Source organism: Rana temporaria, chromosome 6 (assembly GCF_905171775.1).
Source record: "Rana temporaria chromosome 6, aRanTem1.1, whole genome shotgun sequence".
Classification (NCBI taxonomy): Eukaryota; Metazoa; Chordata; class Amphibia; order Anura; family Ranidae; genus Rana; species Rana temporaria.
Genome location: NC_053494.1, coordinates 48615773 through 48635010, shown reverse-complemented (window position 1 = coordinate 48635010; position 19238 = coordinate 48615773). Strand labels below are relative to the sequence as shown.

Genomic DNA, 19238 nt, shown 5'->3' with positions numbered 1-19238 from the left:
TAGTGTTATTGTACTGACCAAAGGCCTGGGCTGGGCTATAGCCACCTGCAAAATTATCTTACTATCTGGTAAGCATGTCTTGAAATAAGATTTGACTCAGGATTGAAGAAAATGTATTTGGCTCTTCATATCAGCCTAACCTCTTTGGACTTTTTATTCTAGCATATTTTGGACTCATAAGCGCAATTCTTTCTTTTTATATTTACTGTGTTATCCCACATTTATTGCTGCTTTAGAGGGGTTCATTTAAATTTTTATAATATTGATTATAGCAAGCGCAGTTTTTTACCTCTTTAATACCTATAAAAAGCTTTAGCTGGGATTCTGCTTTAGTTTGTTAGTCAAGTCCATCTAAATCTGCTAGTCCATCTAACACAGCCCTCTCCCCGGATTGACAATGCTGCTGTCTAAAGGTGTCTGCATTGCTCCCCCATCCATAGTGGAGAGATCCTAAGACAGAAAGCGTGTTGCTGGTCAAATCACCAGGTAAAAATGAACGAAAAAAAAATTGAAAATGAATGCAACCACCACATTTAAGGACTGGTAAACAGCAATATGTTACATTTTTGTTTTCGGGTTTAATAACGCTTTGACTTTAATCAGTGAAATCAACCTGACTGTTTGCTGCAGGTTACTGCTTTTACAAGTTGTTTTTATTTAACTTTTTTGAAAAAGCATACTAGAGTATAATAACTTGTACCTGAATAACATTAAGAGATCTTTCAAATTAATTATTACTTATTGTACTTGACAGTGAACCCGGCCCGCACCACGTTATTTTGTGTGTGTCTTTGTGAATCTATGTCTTTAACTTTATTGAATCTATGTGTGAGCTCATTTAAATTCAGCTGTTTGCCTAAAATCCAGATCCCTCTAAAAATTAGGATGTCACATTATTATTAATCTGCAAACAGAACATAATAATAAATGAGAAAAAAGTGATAAGCAAATAGATTTGCAAATCAGGAGAAGATGCAAATTGTATTTTGTATACCTCTATCTATATTTATGAAAGCTGCTCAAACCCGCTGAGAGTCATCCAGTTCATAAATCACAAGTCACTGGATCCTTGAATTGTTTGATTATCCACAAATTTGTATTTAGCCCGCTCTATATATTTGCACTATAACAGGTTTGCATTCTGGATATATCTATTAGTCCAATCTTTCTCAACCTTTTTAACTCAGAGGAACACTTGAAACTAATGTTCAGGTCTATGGCAACCCCTGCCGAAAACAATTCATTGGGGGTTAGTGGCGCACTTTACATTGGTGGTCAGTGTGAAGAATAAAGCCTAGTAAACACAAGTTTTTTTGTTTAACCAACCAAGCGGGCTGAACGAAAAAACTGACAGCTCAGGGTGTTAGTATCTGATCTGATGTTAGTACAGCTATATTCCCTGCTTTTCGGTTGTGTTTCCACAGGGTGACACAGACCTTTCTCAGTCATGCCTCTTCGACAGAAACCAGCTGCCATACACACGGGCCAAATGTTGGCCGGTTTCTATTAAAATGCCCGATGCCGTATGACATTTAGTCCATATGTATGGGGCTTAACCCTGTACAGTGGTGGTCAGAAGGTACCCCTTACAGTGATGTTCAGAATGTCACCATTAGATTGATTGTCAGATTGCGCCCCTGCATTTCCCCCTTACAGACAGATAAAAAGATCACTGGTGACACGCTGATGGCTCTTACAAATTCCGTTAGACATATGCAGGTACCATCAGATGGGAGGTCAATCAGCCACAGCTCAAGGAATCCTTAGCAACTGCTGGAGGATCCCTAGGGTTCGATAGAGCCCTGGTTGATAATGGTGGTCTAGTCTAAAACTTACATCAACTATGAAGGTTTATGGCTTGTGAAATACTACTATGTTCCCAGTCCGGAAGTTTAGGTTAATGGTAACAATACGTTGTATTTTTATAGGTTCCAAGAACGGAAGGAAATGAAAAGGGGAAGGGAAACTACTGGTCTTTTGCCTCTGGATGTGAGTCAATGCTTGACCTCTTTGAAAATGGTAATTATAAAAGGAGACGAAGAAGGAGAAATATGAAAAAATGCCAGAAGGACCGAAAGCAAATGCTGGCTAAAACTCTTCGATCTGGAGAATATACCATTATTGGGTCTTCAGAACATCTAGCACCTTGCAATGAACTCAGACCTGAACCAAGGACGCAAAGGGATTCAGATGGTCTATTTTCAACTGGCATCTCCAGCAGGCAGAATCAAACAAGTTCTTCTGGCCTTGGAAAGACAGATGAGATCAAATTTAGCATTGATTATATATTGTCTGCTCCAGATCCTTTACCCATTCTAAGGCCCCAACATAACATTTTCGATAACAAATTTCATATTCTGGACACTCAGCAACGGAATTTTCACCTATGGAGTCTATAGCTCATGAACAATGGCTTGCTACCTAATGTGATTTTAAAGCAATATTAAAATCTTGGTGGTTATGCACCAAATTAGTATCAAATGTGCAACTTCAGTGGTTGTGTAGCTGTAGGCAATGAATATCAATTTTGTGTTTTACCAAGTTTACTTCTGAAGACAAAGACAACAAAAAAGTTCAATTAGGCATTTTGGGCCAAATCTTCAAAGGAGATACGCAGGCGGAACTGCTGTTCAGCCTGCGTATCCCTGTGGCTATCTTTGGAAACGATCCTCAGAAGGATTTTTCCAAAGAGACACTTACACTGTCGGATCTTAGGATGCAGTACCGCATCCGCCGCTGGGGGCATTTCGAGTCGAAATGCCGGCTAGCGTATGCAAATGAGTACTTAAGCAGATCCACAAAGCATTTAAGCTTTGTGTTTTCTGCGTAAGTTACGATTTGCACGCGTTAAATTAGGGCTGGTTTTACAATGTGTAAAGTTAGTACACCATGTAAAACCAGACCTTTTTTTCGATCGCCGCGATTTTTTTTTAAATTTGAATTCGCAACTTTATTGTCCCGTCGCAATCCACAAAGCCCGGCGTAAATTACGTTTGCGCGCTGCACGTCGGGAAAATTACGTCACACGCATGCGCAGTACGGCCGGCGCGGGAGCGCGCCTCATTTAAATTGTAATCGCCCCCCGGAGAGGAGGACCGCCTTGCGACGGAGGCACTTAAGTTACACGGCCTGAAATTTCTAGGTAAGTGCTTTGTGGATCGGGCACTTAGGTAGAAATTTAACGCCTGTGTAACTTAACTGCTGAAAGTTAAGTTAGGCGGCGTTTTTGAGAATTTGGCCCATTATGATCTATATAATCTTGTTAATGCAATAATATGGAAAGGTAAAAAGTAAATAAGAAAATACATTTTTGTAGCAATCATTCACAAACTGTGAGGGTAATAACAGACCCAAGGTGTGTAGAAAGCAATAAAAAGGTATGATGTTACCTCTTCGCTGACATAGAATAGGTAAATGATAATTTAAACTAGGGAATAAGGAAATACTTGATTTACTTCTGACTTACACAGGGTTCCTTTACACCTCATGACCAGTCCCACAAAGCCAATGCTCTTTTATGGTCTTGTAGGCACAGCCTATGTGATGATGTCATGTGCAATGCTGGAGCACCAGAAGGTCGAGGACCTGCCCACATACTGGGAACAGAGGACAGGGCCGTCTTTACCGCAGGGCAAATGGGGCAGGTGCCCTGGGCCCTGTCACTGTTGGGGGCCCAAAGCAACCCCCTTTAAAAAAAAAAAAAAAAAAAAAAATTTTTTTTTTTTTTTTTTTTTTTTTTAGGGGTCCGGAGGCCCCCAGGGGCCCTGAGGGCCCCAGATGGCTACCCCCCTTTTTTATTTATTTTTAAATAAAAAAACATTTTTTTTTTATATATTTTTATTTTTTATTAAAGGGCCAATTTTTTTTAGGGGTCCTCAGGGGCCCGGAGGCCAATTAAAGGGCCAATTTTTTTTTTAGAGGTCTGGGGGTCCCCAGGGGCCTGTAGTTCCCCAGGGCCCCGGATGACAACCCCCCTTTTTTTATAAAAAAAATATTTTTTTATATATTTCTTTATTTATTATATTATTATTTATTATATTATAATATTAATTAATATTTATTATATTATATTATATTTATTATTATATAATATAAATGTTATTATTATTATTATTATTATTAAAGGACCCAGAGGTCCCCAGGGCCCCGGATGGCAACCCCCCTTTTTTTTTATAAAAAAGTTTTTTTTATACATTATTTTATATATATATATATATATATATATATATATATATATATATATATATATATATATATATATATATATATATATTTTTTTTATTATTATTATTAAAGGGCTCAGAGGTCCCCAGGGCCCCATGTGGTAAACACCCTTTATTTTTTTTTATAAATGTTTATTTTTTTATTTTTGTTTATATATATATATATATTTTTTTTTATGTTATTAAAGGGCCCAGAGGTCCCCAGGGCCCTGGATGGCAACCCCCCCCTTTTTTTTATAAATGTTTCTTTTTTATATATATTTTTTTTATTTTTTATTAAAGGGCCCAGAGGTCCCGGATGGCAACCCCCTTTTTTTGTAATTAATTTTTATTAAAAAAAATAATATTAAAGGGCCCAGAGGTCCCCAGGGCCCCAGATGGCAACCCCCTTTTTAAAACATATTTTTTATATATATTTTTTCTTTTTTTCTTTTTATTAAAGGGCCCAGAGGTCCCCAGGGCCCCAGATGGCAACCCCCTTTTTAAAATATATTTTTTATATATATTTTTTCTTTTTTTCTTTTTATTAAAGGGCCCAGAGGTCCCAGGGCCCCAGATGGCAACCCCCTTTTTAAAATATATTTTTTATATATATTTTTTATTTCTTTTTTTCTTTTTATTAAAGGGCCCAGAGGTCCCCAGGGCCCCGGATGGCTACACCCCTTTTTTTATATATTTTTTCTTTATTTCTTTCTTTTTTTGTAAAGGGCCCCCCGCTTCTAAATTTGCGGCAGCCCCCCCCTGCTTCTCAATTTCAGGCGGCAGCACCCCCCCATCCCGGTTCTCTGCTCCAGGGGGCCCATGCCTGAAGCTGTGTAAGTGGCTCCATAATTCCTGATGGCAGCCCTGCCTCCCGTTAAGCCCCTGTGCTGCCCACAAATCAGGCTGAAAATCATCAGCGGCACGCAGCCAGTGACAGTACTGCTTCCCTTCCCAGTGTTTTAAAATGTACAGCACCCCTGGCTTCCCTTTAGACGTGCACTTCTCCCTTCCTGCCACTGGGTGCTGCTTGTATATAAAAGTGAATTAGAATGTGATTTTATAACATCCCCAGTTTGCTCTTCCCGAGGCTGACTTCTTCATGTTCTGCTCCTCAAAGGAAAGTCACTGTTTGCTAATCTATATTGTAAATAGAAGTTTTCTGTAGAGTGTGCCCAAAGTCTTTATAATATTTGATGATTCACTGCAGGTCTGGTCAGTGTTTTAAAAAGTTCCTCTATTTTACACATGGCATGGGGTCACAGCACCGTCTGTCCATTCTGCTTTAGCACCATGGGACCCCATGCCATGCCATGTGTAAAATAGAGGAACTCTTTAAATCACAGACCAGACCTGCAGTCCAGGCTGAGTAAAGCCTCAGAGCACATGGCATTACTGTCTGTATTTAACTGCTTGATGGGCTTATTTTGGGCCTAGCTGGTTCACATGTATGTGTTTTGGCGGCCCACATTTGCGGAGGCACAGCAGCCCATTCATTTGAATGGGCCGCCATGCCTGCGTTTCCTGCAAAGAAAAGCACATGCCTCATGTAATAGGCTGCGCACACGGCACACCTATGCCCATCAAGCACTGAAATACAGCACTGTCTGTCCATTCTGCTGTCTGCTGTGACTTATCTGCAGTTCCCGCACTGTCAAACTTGCTGCATTTTTAGACGTTTAGGTCACGCTTTTAAAAACACAGTGCGTTTGTGTGTGCAAGAACTGCAGGTAAGTAGCATGGTGCAAAAGCACAATGGATTTCAAGGCATCCAAGTAACAGATGGAGCGATCAAAGGAACCATAGGCAGGAAACAAAGGCATGGCAGCCCATTCAAATCAATGGGCTGCTGTGCCTGCACAAATGAGGACCGCCCAAAACATACATGTGAACCAGCCAGGCCCAAAATAAGCTGGAGGGGGGCCCAAAAAAAATGTTTGCCCAGGGCCCAAACCATATTAAAGACGGCCCTGACAGAGGAGAGCATTGGCTGCTGGAGAAATGAAAAATAAGGTATATATTCCTGCTTATCCCCTACCCCCTAAACTAAACAACTATTTACCCCTTGCTGTGCCAGGGGCAATACTTGTTCATTGCTGACTGGCGTTCAGCTTTAAATATATATATATATATAGATATCTATATATAAATATCTCTCTCTCTATATATATATATATATATATATATATATATATATATATATGCATAAACACATTGACGCTCTATTTTTTGTTCTAAAATAAGATAATATATACCCTGTACTGAGCAAATATTAAAGTAATATAAATACTCCAATATTAAAGGGCCAGAAAACCTAAAATGGTAGCTATTGTATCTAAAAGATTTACTGAGAGCAATTAAAAATATATAATTAAAGATACCATCATCTGTGCAGATAGAGATCAGAGTATTTTACTTTGCTATGCACCCTTTTCATGAAATCCGGGTTGCTCTTTTCTTCTATAGGGCTGCCAGGGGTGAAATTAAGTGCATGTAGGAGAATAATTTGACAATGCCACGAGTTACTAATACTTTCATCTATTATCAATAATCCATTATATAATTTTTTTTTTTTACATATACATTTATTGGAAGACAATTGTCAAAGCACATCCTTTGGAAGATCATGTACAGTATAGTACATGTAATTTGCATTTCTAATAAACCTGTGCATTGACTATGCAGGGCAAATCATCAGGTTCCCTTTTTTGCAAGCCCCGGTAGTTGCTTATTTTTATTTATGCTGGGTTCACACTATTGCATTCGCATATAAGGACATTGTGACCGGCTCTCTATGGAGCAGGTTCACACATCTCCAGAGCGGCTCTGGTGAGAATTTCACAGGAGCCCTGTGTGTCTTTTGGTCCATTTCAGGTCCAAATTTAGCCAAAAATGTGTGCTGAAATCAGACCTGAACTGGTGAATGAAGGCGCACCAGACCCCCTGCTGTGAGTCGCTCCATACTCTAGTGTTACATAGTTAGCCTGGTTGAAAAAAGACACAAGCCCATCCAGTTCAACCAAAAAAAAAAATAATAATAAAAAATTATGCAATGCCATATACACAATCCCTCACCTACAGTTGATCCAGAGGAAAGCAAAAAAAACAGCAAAATATTCTCCAATTTTCTACAGCAGGGTAAAAAATATCTTCCTGATCCCCCAAGAGGCAATCTGATTTTCCCTGGATCAACTTTACCTATTTATGTCAGTACCCAGTTATATTCTGTACATTTAGGAAAGAATCCAGGCCTTTTATAAAGCAATTTACTGAACTTGCCAGAACCACCTCTGATGGGAGTCTATTCCAAATTTTCACAGCTCTTACTATGAAAAAAAACCTTTCTGTGTGATGTGCAAACCCAGCCTTAGGCCTCGTACACACGACCGAGTTTCTCGGCAAAAACCAGCAAGAAACTTGCTGGGAGATATTTTTTTGCCGAGGAAACATACATTTTCGTAGAGGAAACTGTCGAGAAACTCGACGAGCCAAAAAGAGAGCATGTTCTTTATTTCCTTGACGGGAATGGAGAAAATTGGCTTGTCAAGTTCCTCGACAGCCTAACAAGGAACTCGATGAGGAAAACGATGTGTTTCGCCCGTCGAGTTTCTCGGTCGTGTGTACGAGGCTTCACTCACTTGTTTTTTACTTGTGGGTGCCCAAGTACTACAGCTGCCATGAGAGGAAGGGAAATGAGTCAGGTGATATAACATACCAGTTCCCACTCTTTACTCTAGGGCAGTGTTTCTCAATTCCAGTCCTCAGGCCCCCCCAACAGGTCAGGTTTTCAGGATTTCCATTATTTTGCACAGGTGATTTGATCAGTTTCACTGCCTTAGTAATCACCACAGCCTTTTCATCTGAGGGAAATCCTGAAAACCTGACCTGTTGGGGGGGGCCTGAGGACTGGAATTGAGAAACACTGCTCTAGGGTAAGTATTAACAGCTGGGGGGTAAAGCACATGCAGGATTTACTTTAAGGAAATAACCATCAAACACTCTGTGAAACCATATAAAATTCCCTGTAGACCCGAATAACAAAGGAACCCTGTGCATTTCTACAACATTTGTGACTGAGATTTCCTGAATTATGGAAAAGAAATGATCTTCAACAAGATGAGTTTGCAGCAAAATGTCTTCCTGGGGTTAATGATAGCCTCATTCATCAAGCAGCTTCAGCGCCCATTGTGCATTAGACGGGTCAATATATCTGATGAGGAAATACTATCCTTCCTCATTAGGTGTTGTCCCAATAAGGCAGTATAATAGCTCTTTATTGGGTAATATGCTTTAGAATGATCAGGGAATATCACCCTACAATCCAATGTGCTCTCTGTTTCTAAAGCCTAGTACACACTAGTATTTTTTTTTGTTCAACCCAGCAGGACTAAATGACTAAACTGACAGCTCAGGAGGAGCCGCTGTACTAAGTATCTGACGTTAGTACAATAATCTCCCCTGCTGTTCTATTGTGTTCTGACAGGGGGGTGCCCCCCCCACCAGAAGACTCCAGTCAATGCATTCATCCATTGGCTGAGAGCACTGATCAGGAGGCAATTGGCAGACCTTTTTTGGTCTTGCCCCATGCCCCCAGTCATGGACCGACTCCAGTACACACGGGCCGAATGTCGGACGGTTTCTATTGAACCGGTCAATGTGGCCTGACATTAAACCTATCTGTACTAGGCTTAAAAGACAGCAAGGTTTCCATTTGATCAGGTGCATGGTTAAATAGGGGTGTGTCCTTCCTGTAAACAACGCACGCACAAGCTTATAACAGGTTCAAAGGACCCCACTGTGCAAGGTTGTTTTTGTGAACGATCAGTACTGATTCCCTTTTCACTATTAATACCTATTTATCCTTTAAAGTTGAACTTAGTAAACACACATTTTGAGTTAATATTCACTTTTGTACATGCTTCTTTTAGTGTATTTTCCCAATGGTATTTCATATACATATTCCCTCTAGTGGCAAGTCATATTATAGGTATGCAGTTAGCATCCTTGCTAAATGAAGGATAACATCAATTACAGAAACCTAGAGATACCTTATATTTCATGAAATATTATGACTCTGAGCTGGCCCAATGACTTGCATTGAGATAGCAGAAGTATCAATGCACGGTCACTGTGCTTTTTCAATAAAATTATCCTAAACTTCATAGTATGACAAGAAAATATATCCTAATGGTCTAGACATTTTGATGGGTGTTTTCTTTAATAATAATGAAAATATCATGGACCCGGAGTCATTAAGGTTGATTTACTAAATGAAAATAGACTGTTAACTTTTCAAGGGAATGTTCCCTTAGCTTAGAAAATGAGGTGAAACTCTGCTGCGTTTCAACATCCAATGACAGTGTTTTTCCTTGCATGTGATCAAGTGTTCTTTGCAAAATACATTTTCACCACATTCACTAAGCTAGGGGAAAATTCACTCTCAAAGTGAAAATTTCCCCACAAAGTGAACAGCCTATTTGCCTTGGGTAAATCACCCAAATTGTCTTTGGTGATGTTAAATTACTTACATTGAGAGTGCATTGATGCTGAAAATAGCAACAAAAACTTTTTCCAAGAGCTAAATATTTCAAAAGAGATGCTCAACTGCGTCTTGTTTTGACAACTTTTAATCTTTTTAGAGCAAGGAAAATCCCCCAAACTGGGCACCAGAGAGCAAAGAAACCACTCCTTGTTAGTAGAAGAGAGGACGAATTATGTTGATCTGTAGAATTTTGTTTAATGTTCGAATGAGAACATATAAAAAAAACTGCTCATCCGACTATCTAATGGTGCCTTCATGGACTTGACTGATTTCCAACAGTTTTTTGTTCCAGTGTCACATCCTAATTTTCCAGATTTTGAGTATGCACTTACTTTCCCAAGACGATTTAGGCCACGTACACACGATCGGTTAACCAGAGGACAACGGTCTGATGGACCGTTTTCATTGGTCAAAATCAATCGTGTGTGGGCCCCATAGGTTATTTAACCATCGGTTAAAAAAAAGCCAACTTGCTTTAAATTAAACCAATGGATTCCTAACCGATAGGTAGGCACGACCATCGGTTAAAAATCCACGCATGCTCAGAATCAAGTCGACGCATGCTTGGAAGCATTGAACTTAATTTTTTTCAGCACGTCGTTGTGTTTTACGTCACCGCATTCTGACACGATCGGTTATTTAACCGATGGTGTGTGGGCGCGACGGACCATCAGTCAGCTTCATCGGTAAACCGATGACAACGGTACTTCAGACCGTTCTCATCGGATGGACTGATCGTGTGTACGAGGCTTTATAGTTTTTCTCATCGGGGGGCTGAATAGATGTTCAGGAATGTGTTTGTTCCCATTAGATTCAATAGAAATGTTCCATCCTTGCCTTTCGATTTATTTATTTTTGCTCACTCTGGTCAAAACCGATTGTCCAACCGTCCCCTTTAACTCTAATGCCGCGTACACAGGACCGTTATTCATGTCATGCAAAAAAACAGTGTTTTTCTTGACGTGATTTGTTGTGATTCCTCTCAAGCCTGCCTTGCATACACACATTCGTAAAAAAAAAAGCACGAGCAAAGCGCAGTGACGTACAACACGTACGACAACAAGTTCCATTCGAATGGCGCCACCCTTTGGGCTGCTTATGCTAATTTCCCCATCTCATAACTTGCTTCTGAGCATGCACATTTTTTTCCCCTCGTTAAAGCGTACACACGACCGTTTTTCACGACGTGAAAAACTACGATAAAAAATAGAGCAGGTTCTAAATATTTAACGGACATTTTTCACGTCGAGAAAAATGCTCTGGAGCCTACACATAATCGATTTTCATGACCAATTAATAAAATGGCATTTTTCTCGTCATGAAAAACAGTCGTGTGTACGCGGCTTTAGACTTCATTAATATTAGACAACATTATAATTGAACTGTTAGCACGTGGCTCCATAGTTTCATTCCTAAGAACATTGTTTGGACATTAAAGCGGAGTTCCACCCAAAAGTGGAACTTCTGCTTAATCCACTCCTCGCCCCCTTACATGCCACATTTGGCATGTAATTTTTTTGGGGGGGGGAGTGGGGGCTTCAGCCGAGGGGCTGCTAAGGCGAATAGTCTAATTGCCTTTCTGCAACCCCTCCCTGTAGGCGATCACCTGGGACACGTGACAGGTCCCAAGCGATCGCCTGTCCAATTGGATGGCGCAGCGCCGCTCGCGCATGCGCAGTGGGTGCCCAGCCATGAAGCCGAAAGCTGTCACGGCCGGGTGCCCACACTTGGAATGAAGACGCCGGCCGAAGAGGGGGGGAGAGGAGCGGCGCGTCACTGGAACGTGGAGCAGGTGAGTGTATGTTTATTAAAAGCCAGCAGCTACATTTTTTGTAGCTGCTGACTTTTAATAAACATAAAAAATGCCTGAAACACCCCTTTAACTGATATTCCCACAACAGAGGTCATAAAATAGAAGTGTAAAGACATCATAAATCACGACCAATTAAAAAAATTTAATTTTTCTCATCATGAATAATGGTCGTGTGTACACGGCATTAGATAAGCAAACAAATGTTCTCAAAATGGAAATTTTGTAACAAATTTCTACAGGTTTAAGGCCAGTTTTAGAACTTCTGTTGGCTTTTCATTACTGTGTGTCAATTGGCTGTAGAGAAACCACCCTACGCTCTAGTACACATAACAAAAAGAAAACGGACAAAAAACTGAAGCCTCGTACACACGACCGAGGAACTCGAAGGGCGAAACACATTGTTTTCCTCGTCGAGTTCCTTGTTAGGCTGTCGAGGAACTCGACAAGGCAAGTTTCTCCATTCCCGTCGAGGAAATAGAGAACTTGCCCTCTTTTTGGCTCGTCGAGTTTCTCGACAAGTTTCCTCGACGAAAATGTACACACGACGGTTTTCCTCTGCAAAAAAATATCTCCCAGCTGGTTTTTGCAGAGAAACTCGGTCGTGTGTACGAGGCCTGAGGTTCGAATCCTGCCTTATGTTCCCCATAACTAAACAAATAGGTTTTGACTGAAATTAGCCTTTAACGCACTGATCTAGACCCAAGTCTCAGAAAAAATTAACGTGTTAATGGAATTTCAAAATTTCTTTCAATCTTTTTAAATCTGCAACTGCCATTAAAATAATCCCTGGTGGTTTTGCCATGAAGGACCTTGTTCAGGCACTTTCTATTATATAGTGACAATGCTCTGTCACCATCTGACTGAAATGCAAGTAAAGGATGAAAAAATTCTAAAAAACTAAAAAAAAAAAGAAAGAAAGATGAAGCTGTTTGTAGTACACAGTGCTTTAAATAAATGTCATCCAGTTTGGGTTTACATCTACTTTAAGAAAGTAAATTTAATTGGAACACCATACAAGCATTTTCTTTTCTACTTAATACTTATTTTCTAATTTAAAAACAGACTGTGATTAAAGGTTATGGAAAAAAAGGGTCAAAATTGCCCCCTTCTGAGCAGTATAGCCCCAAGCTTGTGCCTAATTTGCCCGAATGGAACGCACAGCCCGGTTATATCACTCTACAGAGCAACATAAAATCCACAAGCTTCCTAATCAGCCACCAACCGTATTCACTTAGCACGAGATTAGAAAGCCATAATGACACCTTTATATGAGGTGAATAAAACAGTTTGCTTTCCGCAGACCTATAAAATGGGAATTAAGTTATTAAATATGTTGTTAATACATAGATAGACTATATATTTTTATAGATGATTTTAACTAGATAAACGCACTTACTGTACATGGAGTAGACTGCATGCGGTATGGTATGTCTATGTCTGATTTGTGTTTTTTTTTACAATGCAGTTAAATGGAAATATGCATTCCAGTATTTTATTGTCCTTCGTAAACGCTTTGCTGTAAGAAATCTATCATTACTATTGCGTTTTTATTAACGATGCAGTCAGCGGAGTCAATTTGTCGTTAGAATAAATGTAATGTATGACTTGTTTTTATAGTTTATTTTTAATCTGTTTGAAAATGTCTTGTTGTAGACCTTTCCAATGTTTGTTACACAGTTTTCGGTGGATGTGTATAAAGTGGCTGTTATTGTAAAGTAATGCTTAATGGTTATAGTGTGTGTTCGGTGCTTTACTACTTGCTGGTTCATTTTTATTTGTGAAACACTGCAATTTCTGGGAGATTTATTGTATGAGTGTTCAAAGCACAGCATCATCCAACACAGATTTTCCTTTTTTGTTTGGAGAGGGTTTTGGTACCTTTACTCTCTAAAGCCTCGTACACACGGCCGAGGAACTCGACGTGCCAAACACATCGAGTTCCTCTGCCAGTTCAGCCCTGAAGCCGCCGAGGAGCTCGGCGGGACGAGAGCTCCCATAGAACAACGAGGAAATAGAGAACATGTTCTCTATTTCCTCGCCGAGCTCCTCGTCGGCTTCCTCGGCCGAAAGTGTACACACGACCAGTTTCCTCGGCAGAATTCAGCCAGAAACTCGGTCGGAAGCTGAATTCTGCCGAGGAAACTGGTCGTGTGTACGGGGCCTAAGTCTTCACTATTGACCCCACCTTCAGCATTACATTTAAAGCTTGCAACTTGACATTTCAGCCAAGCTACCTGTGTCACCAGGCTGTGTATCTTTTTCTGACTATTCTCATAGAGAATCTGCTAGACAGAATATTTTTTTCCTGTATTTTCCATATGACTAGATAGGGAAATTGTTCAGGCCAATACAGCTAGGGTTTCCACCTCATCAGTGGCGGCCCATCCATAAGGGGCCGGATGCATTGATTGCAATAGGGGGGTGTTTTTTTTTAAGCGCGTGAGGCTCTAATAGGCTTCAAAATAGGGTGGGCTTGGGGCGCAGAGCACTGCACTCTGAGCCCACCCAGTTGTGTGACACTAGCGAATGAATAAGCACTATTGTCACACTAATTCTCCTCCTGGCCATTCAGGAAGCGAGTCTGAGACCTGTTTCCCGATTGTCTGAAAGAAGAATATATGCTGGCCGCCAGCAGGAGATGCAAGGAGAGGAGACGCACAGAAGCCAGCTGGATGCCTGTTTGTCGCCCAGAGGGAAGCTACACTGGTCACCGGGAGGAGGAGGAGGGAGGAAACGCGAGGAGAGGAGACACAGGGGAAGCCGGTTGTCCAGAGGGAAGCACGGGGTAAGTGTTGTGGCCCGGTGACTGACCGACTGGGGGAGTGGCTGGCTGTGCACTGTTTTCTACCCCCCCCCCCAAAAGAAAATACCGCCACTGCATCTCATCCCTTTAAACCAGAGCACATATTAATTGCACAGGTTCTGTGGCTAATTAAGGTGGTAATTAAACTTGCTCTGTGCTTTATCTGCATTAAATTAGCCTAAGAATCTGTGTAATTCAAATGTGTTCGGGTTTAAAGGGATGAGGTGGCAACCCTAAATACAGCAGCAGATAAACTCTTGGCCTGTTAAAGCCCAGCCACCATTTAACTTCCATTCAGGGTCCTAGTAAAGTTCAAACCCTGTAACACTCCACTCTAATTGGAGAAATCACTTGGTGGGTGGAATTTGCCATTAGAAAAATCCTTAAAGTACGGCAGAGAAATTTAACGGTGTAGTTTGTATTAATTACAGTACCTATCCATTACACCTTTACAAATCTACGGAGTCTTCCCTGAGCCTAATGGGCCTGACATATTTTTATTGGAGACTACAATGGTCTACAGAAGGCTTAAAGTGGTTGTAAACCTCTAGCATGTGAGGGTTTACAACCACTTTAGGAGACCTAACTAGTCTGCATATATATATTCTATGGGCCAGATTCACAGCGGACTTACGACGGCGTATCTCCACGTACGCCGTCGTAAGTCCGAATGCAAGCTGTTGTATCTATGCGCCTGATTCTTAGAATCAGTTACGCATAGATTTGGCCAAGATACGAGCGGTGTAAGTCTCCTACACCGTCGTATCTTGGGTGCATATTTACGCTGGCCGCAAGGGGCGCTTCCGTAGATTTATGCTTTGAATATGTAAATTAGGTAGATACGCCGATTCACGAACGTACTTGCGGCCGCTACGCCGTTTATGTTAGGCTTACGTCCGGCGTAAAGTTACCCCTGCTATATGAGGCGCAGCCAATGCAAAGTATGGACGTCGGCAAGCGTATCTTTTTACGTCGTTTACGTAAGTCGTACATGAATGGGGCTGTGCGTAGGTTACATTCACTTCACAGGCAATGGGCCTGGCGTATCTTATGGAGTAAAATTGACGTGATACTGAGCATGCACGCGCATGCACGCGCATGCACCGTTCGTTAGGCGCGTCATTTACATGGGGTCACGTTTGATTTACATACAACACTCCCACCTCTTCCACATTTAAATTACGCGGGCTTACGCCGGCCCATTTACGCTACGCCGCGGCAACTTACGGAGCAAGTGCTTTGTGAATACTGCACTTGCCCATCTAAGTTGCGGAGGCGTAGCGTAAATAGGATACGCTACGCCCGCAACAAAGATACGCCAGGATACGTGAATCTGGCCCTATATGTTTACAGCTTAAAATAATACAAAAAAAGTTTCATTTCAAGTAAACTACTAAGTACACAGTTGAAATGTCTATACAGGAACTGTGCTTTAACTTTCAAAGGATTTGTAATTGCATCAACCATTCTTGTAAAACAGTTTCTAGGCTGTCTACTTAACCCATCTTGTCAGTGACAGACAATGGTTTCAACTAGCCTACTCATGATACTGGGAGGGTACCATGCTGCCATGTAGTCCATCAGGAAAGGAGAATTACGATAAGAATGCCACAAAAGTGGGATGCCAAAAAAGTAGTTTCAATCATAGCACTTAGCTAACAGAAATCTAATGGAAAAAAAAAATAAACAGTATAGGGAAGCTAGCTAAACACTATAGTAAGCCAGAACAGCCTTAGTGCAAGACATGTCATCTTCCTACAATTATTCTTGGCACCCTCCTGGTTGAGTGTGTTGTCACTGCTTCCATAGGAACCATGTCCTAAGCCTTAAAAGCCATTTGGCTCACCAGCCGCATGACGTGGTGTACGTGACACACGCACGTCGGAGGGAGGAACCACCCGCGCTACGGATCCGACAGCGCATCGGGAGATGGGAGGACAGAGACCCGGAGGAGGCCCAGCGACAGCGGATGTGCCGCATAGAGGGAGCCCACCGAGTGGATAGCCCACCCACCCCGAGGAGTCCACCTGCCATCACCGCTCTCCGGCAGTAGCCCGCCGCCACCCCGCCTTTCCCCCATGAGACCGCTGGTAAGGTAAGGTACGGAGGAAGAGCAGGGAAGCCCCCCTTCATGGTGTGGGGCAGTCCCCCTCTCCCTGCCGTACACAGCGACCACAGCTGATCACAGCTGTTCAGTTCAGGAAACAGTGGTGTTAGCAGCACGCAGCAACCCGGTAACATTATAGACTTCACTTGCAGTGGCGTTTTTTTTTTTTTTTTTTTTGTTTCCCTGATGTTCCTCCTCCTCATGCGTTGGTTGTTCTATCTTTTGCCCACCGGGGTTCCGGGGTCCCGGTTATAGGATATATGAACCGCACTGGGCAAGGAGAGTAACCTATGACCCACCTTCTTACAGTGGAGACATGGAAGGAGAATTGCCATACAAATCGCATATGTAGACCCTTATAGGTTAGCTATAAAAGCGCATGGAGGGAACTATTTAAAGGGAGCCTACGTGCAACTTGGTAATCACACTAATTTCAGAGGGCCACTTATTGCCGATGATGTTCGCACTTTCTCTTCGCAATTGAATGTTCACGTACTTTCAGTGGAAGCAAAGCCTTCTTGGGTGGGCTGTCCCTCACACTGTGGGCACGTACCCTGGCGGACTAGTAGAAAAGCAGTTGACACTGCGCCTGTCTCTTGGAATCAGTAGGGACATGCTTTAACTTACTACATGTGCAATTATCTGTATTGTATCAATGCAACCAGGAGGTGACGGTCTTACATTCTGCGGACACTTACCTTGGCGGACTTGCAAAAAAACAGCAGACTCCGCTAGTGCCTCTTTAATTCAACCCGTACATGCTCTACTTAACTATTTGTGCCCACAGTGGCTCGGAATTAATGTATTCATGAGTGGACTGTCTTACACACTGCGGTTACCTACCTTGTTGGTCTAGCAGAAAGTTACAGACCCTGCGTCAGATCCCACAAACGAGTCCGCCCACGCCTTATGTAATTCTATGCACATCTTCGTCTATTGGGAATTATTGCATCCATAAGGGGACTGTCTCACACACCGCGGATACTTAACCTGGCGGCGAACCTGAAAAGCGCTAGATCTTGCTCCTGACCCTACAAATTTTAGCTAAAAACCCAGGCAGGGACAAGCCCCGAACCTACGGGAGTCACCAGAAGTGCCCTCCTGGGCGGTTTAAAAAAAAAAGAGAAAAACCTCACTTATAAAAAAAGAGAGAGAGGAGAGGGGGAGTGCAGTCCTCCGCCCCCCCTTCAAACTGGGAAAACGTATTAGAGCGATAAAAAAACACAATATGAACAGATCAACAAGGGGCGCCGCCCCTAAAATCCCTAAAGACACTGCCACTACTAGCACAATTAGACACTACATGACGCCAGAAGGCAGTGCGAAGAGCCCAGGCTTGGTTAAAAAAACAGAAAAAACGGGGACAAATAAAAAGGGAATAGGGGGGGCGGAAACCCCGAGTGCAGACACGTCAGTCGAACTCGAACATGTAACGGCCCAAATGGAAGACCTTAGCTCGGATTCTCATATTCCCTCTAAGGGGGAAATGGACATTATGCTCAGGAGACTGGAGAATGTAATAAGACAGGAAATTAGCACTCTAAGAACGGACCTATTTCACACGTTAGAACGGGTGGAGGAAGCCGAGAAAAAGATAGGAAAACAGGATCTTGCAATGAAGGAGTTAAACAACCAACATCTAATTATGAAACAAAATCAGAGGCTGTTGCAATATCGACTCGAAGATTATGAGAACCGTAACAGAAGGCAAAATTTAAGGCTTAGATCGGTTAAGGAAGTGAAGGGTGAAGACCTGAGGAAAATTCTCAACGACTTGTTCCTCCCCCTCCTAAACAACGGGAGGGAAGGCCCCTTAAAAATAGAACGAGCACATCGAGTGGGAAAGTCCAGGGAGGGAGGAAGCAAGTGGGATAGGGATATAATCGTCAGGTTCAGGCACTTTGAAGACAAAAATGAAATATGGCAGAAACTGAGAAGAAAACCCCCCTTATTATTTGAGGGGAATGAGATTCAGATCTACACAGACTTGGCCTGGGAAACCCTGTCTAGAAGAAGGCACTTAAAACCTTTATTGGAACAGATGCGGAAATCCAACATTACCTATCAATGGGGGTTCCCAGCCTGCCTGATAGGATACAAAGAAGGAGTGTCAGCTAAACTAACATTACCGGAAGACCTGGGGGAGTTCTGTCATAAACTGGACATTCCGGTGATTGAATTACCGGGTTGGGTGGAATAGCGATTAGAAAATAGTTACCCCCAGAGGGGGCCTTTAGAAACGGGCTAGAGAGACGGGTGAGGAGGGGGGACGGAGGGCGGGTGATTGGAGAGGGTAACAAGGTGGCGCGGATCTGTATCCCCACACACATAAGATCGAGCCACCGGGAAATTCCGGGGACAGCGTGTGGGAGGGGCGTAGGGGGTCTCACCTCATCCAAAAGAACCAACGGGAAAGGGGTATCGTAGATCCCTACGGTTCAGAGGCGATGTACTGGCCTAGGCAAGGGGAGGGAAGGGGGAGATGGGGGGGTGGGTTTGGAGGGGGAGAGAACACTCCCCCCCCCAAAATAGGGAGGGAAACGGGATTATGGCTCCCAAGGGATCTCTTAGAATGTTCAGCATGCATATGGAAACGACCAAGCAATAGGAAATGACAGAAGTTAAATTTTTATCCTATAACGTAAAGGGATTAAATTCAACGGTCAAAAGACTTAAAGTTCTGGGCGAGATTGAAAAACTTAGAGCGGATGTGGTATATATCCAAGAAACCCATCTGACTTTAGACGCAAATATCAAGCTATATTCCCCGG

General features: G+C 42.2%; 1 protein-coding gene across 1 annotated transcript in view; it reads left to right on the top strand.

The window, feature by feature from the left end:
• The window catches only part of FOXL3 (forkhead box L3), a 7159-nt gene extending 4578 nt beyond the window's left edge, over window positions 1-2581 (top strand). The window contains exon 3 of the mRNA XM_040355599.1: window positions 1929-2581. Coding sequence (XP_040211533.1) covers window positions 1929-2399 — 471 coding nt within the window. The 3' untranslated portion in view covers window positions 2400-2581. The remainder of the gene's footprint in view (window positions 1-1928) is intronic.
• The last annotated feature ends 16657 nt before the right edge of the window (window positions 2582-19238 follow it).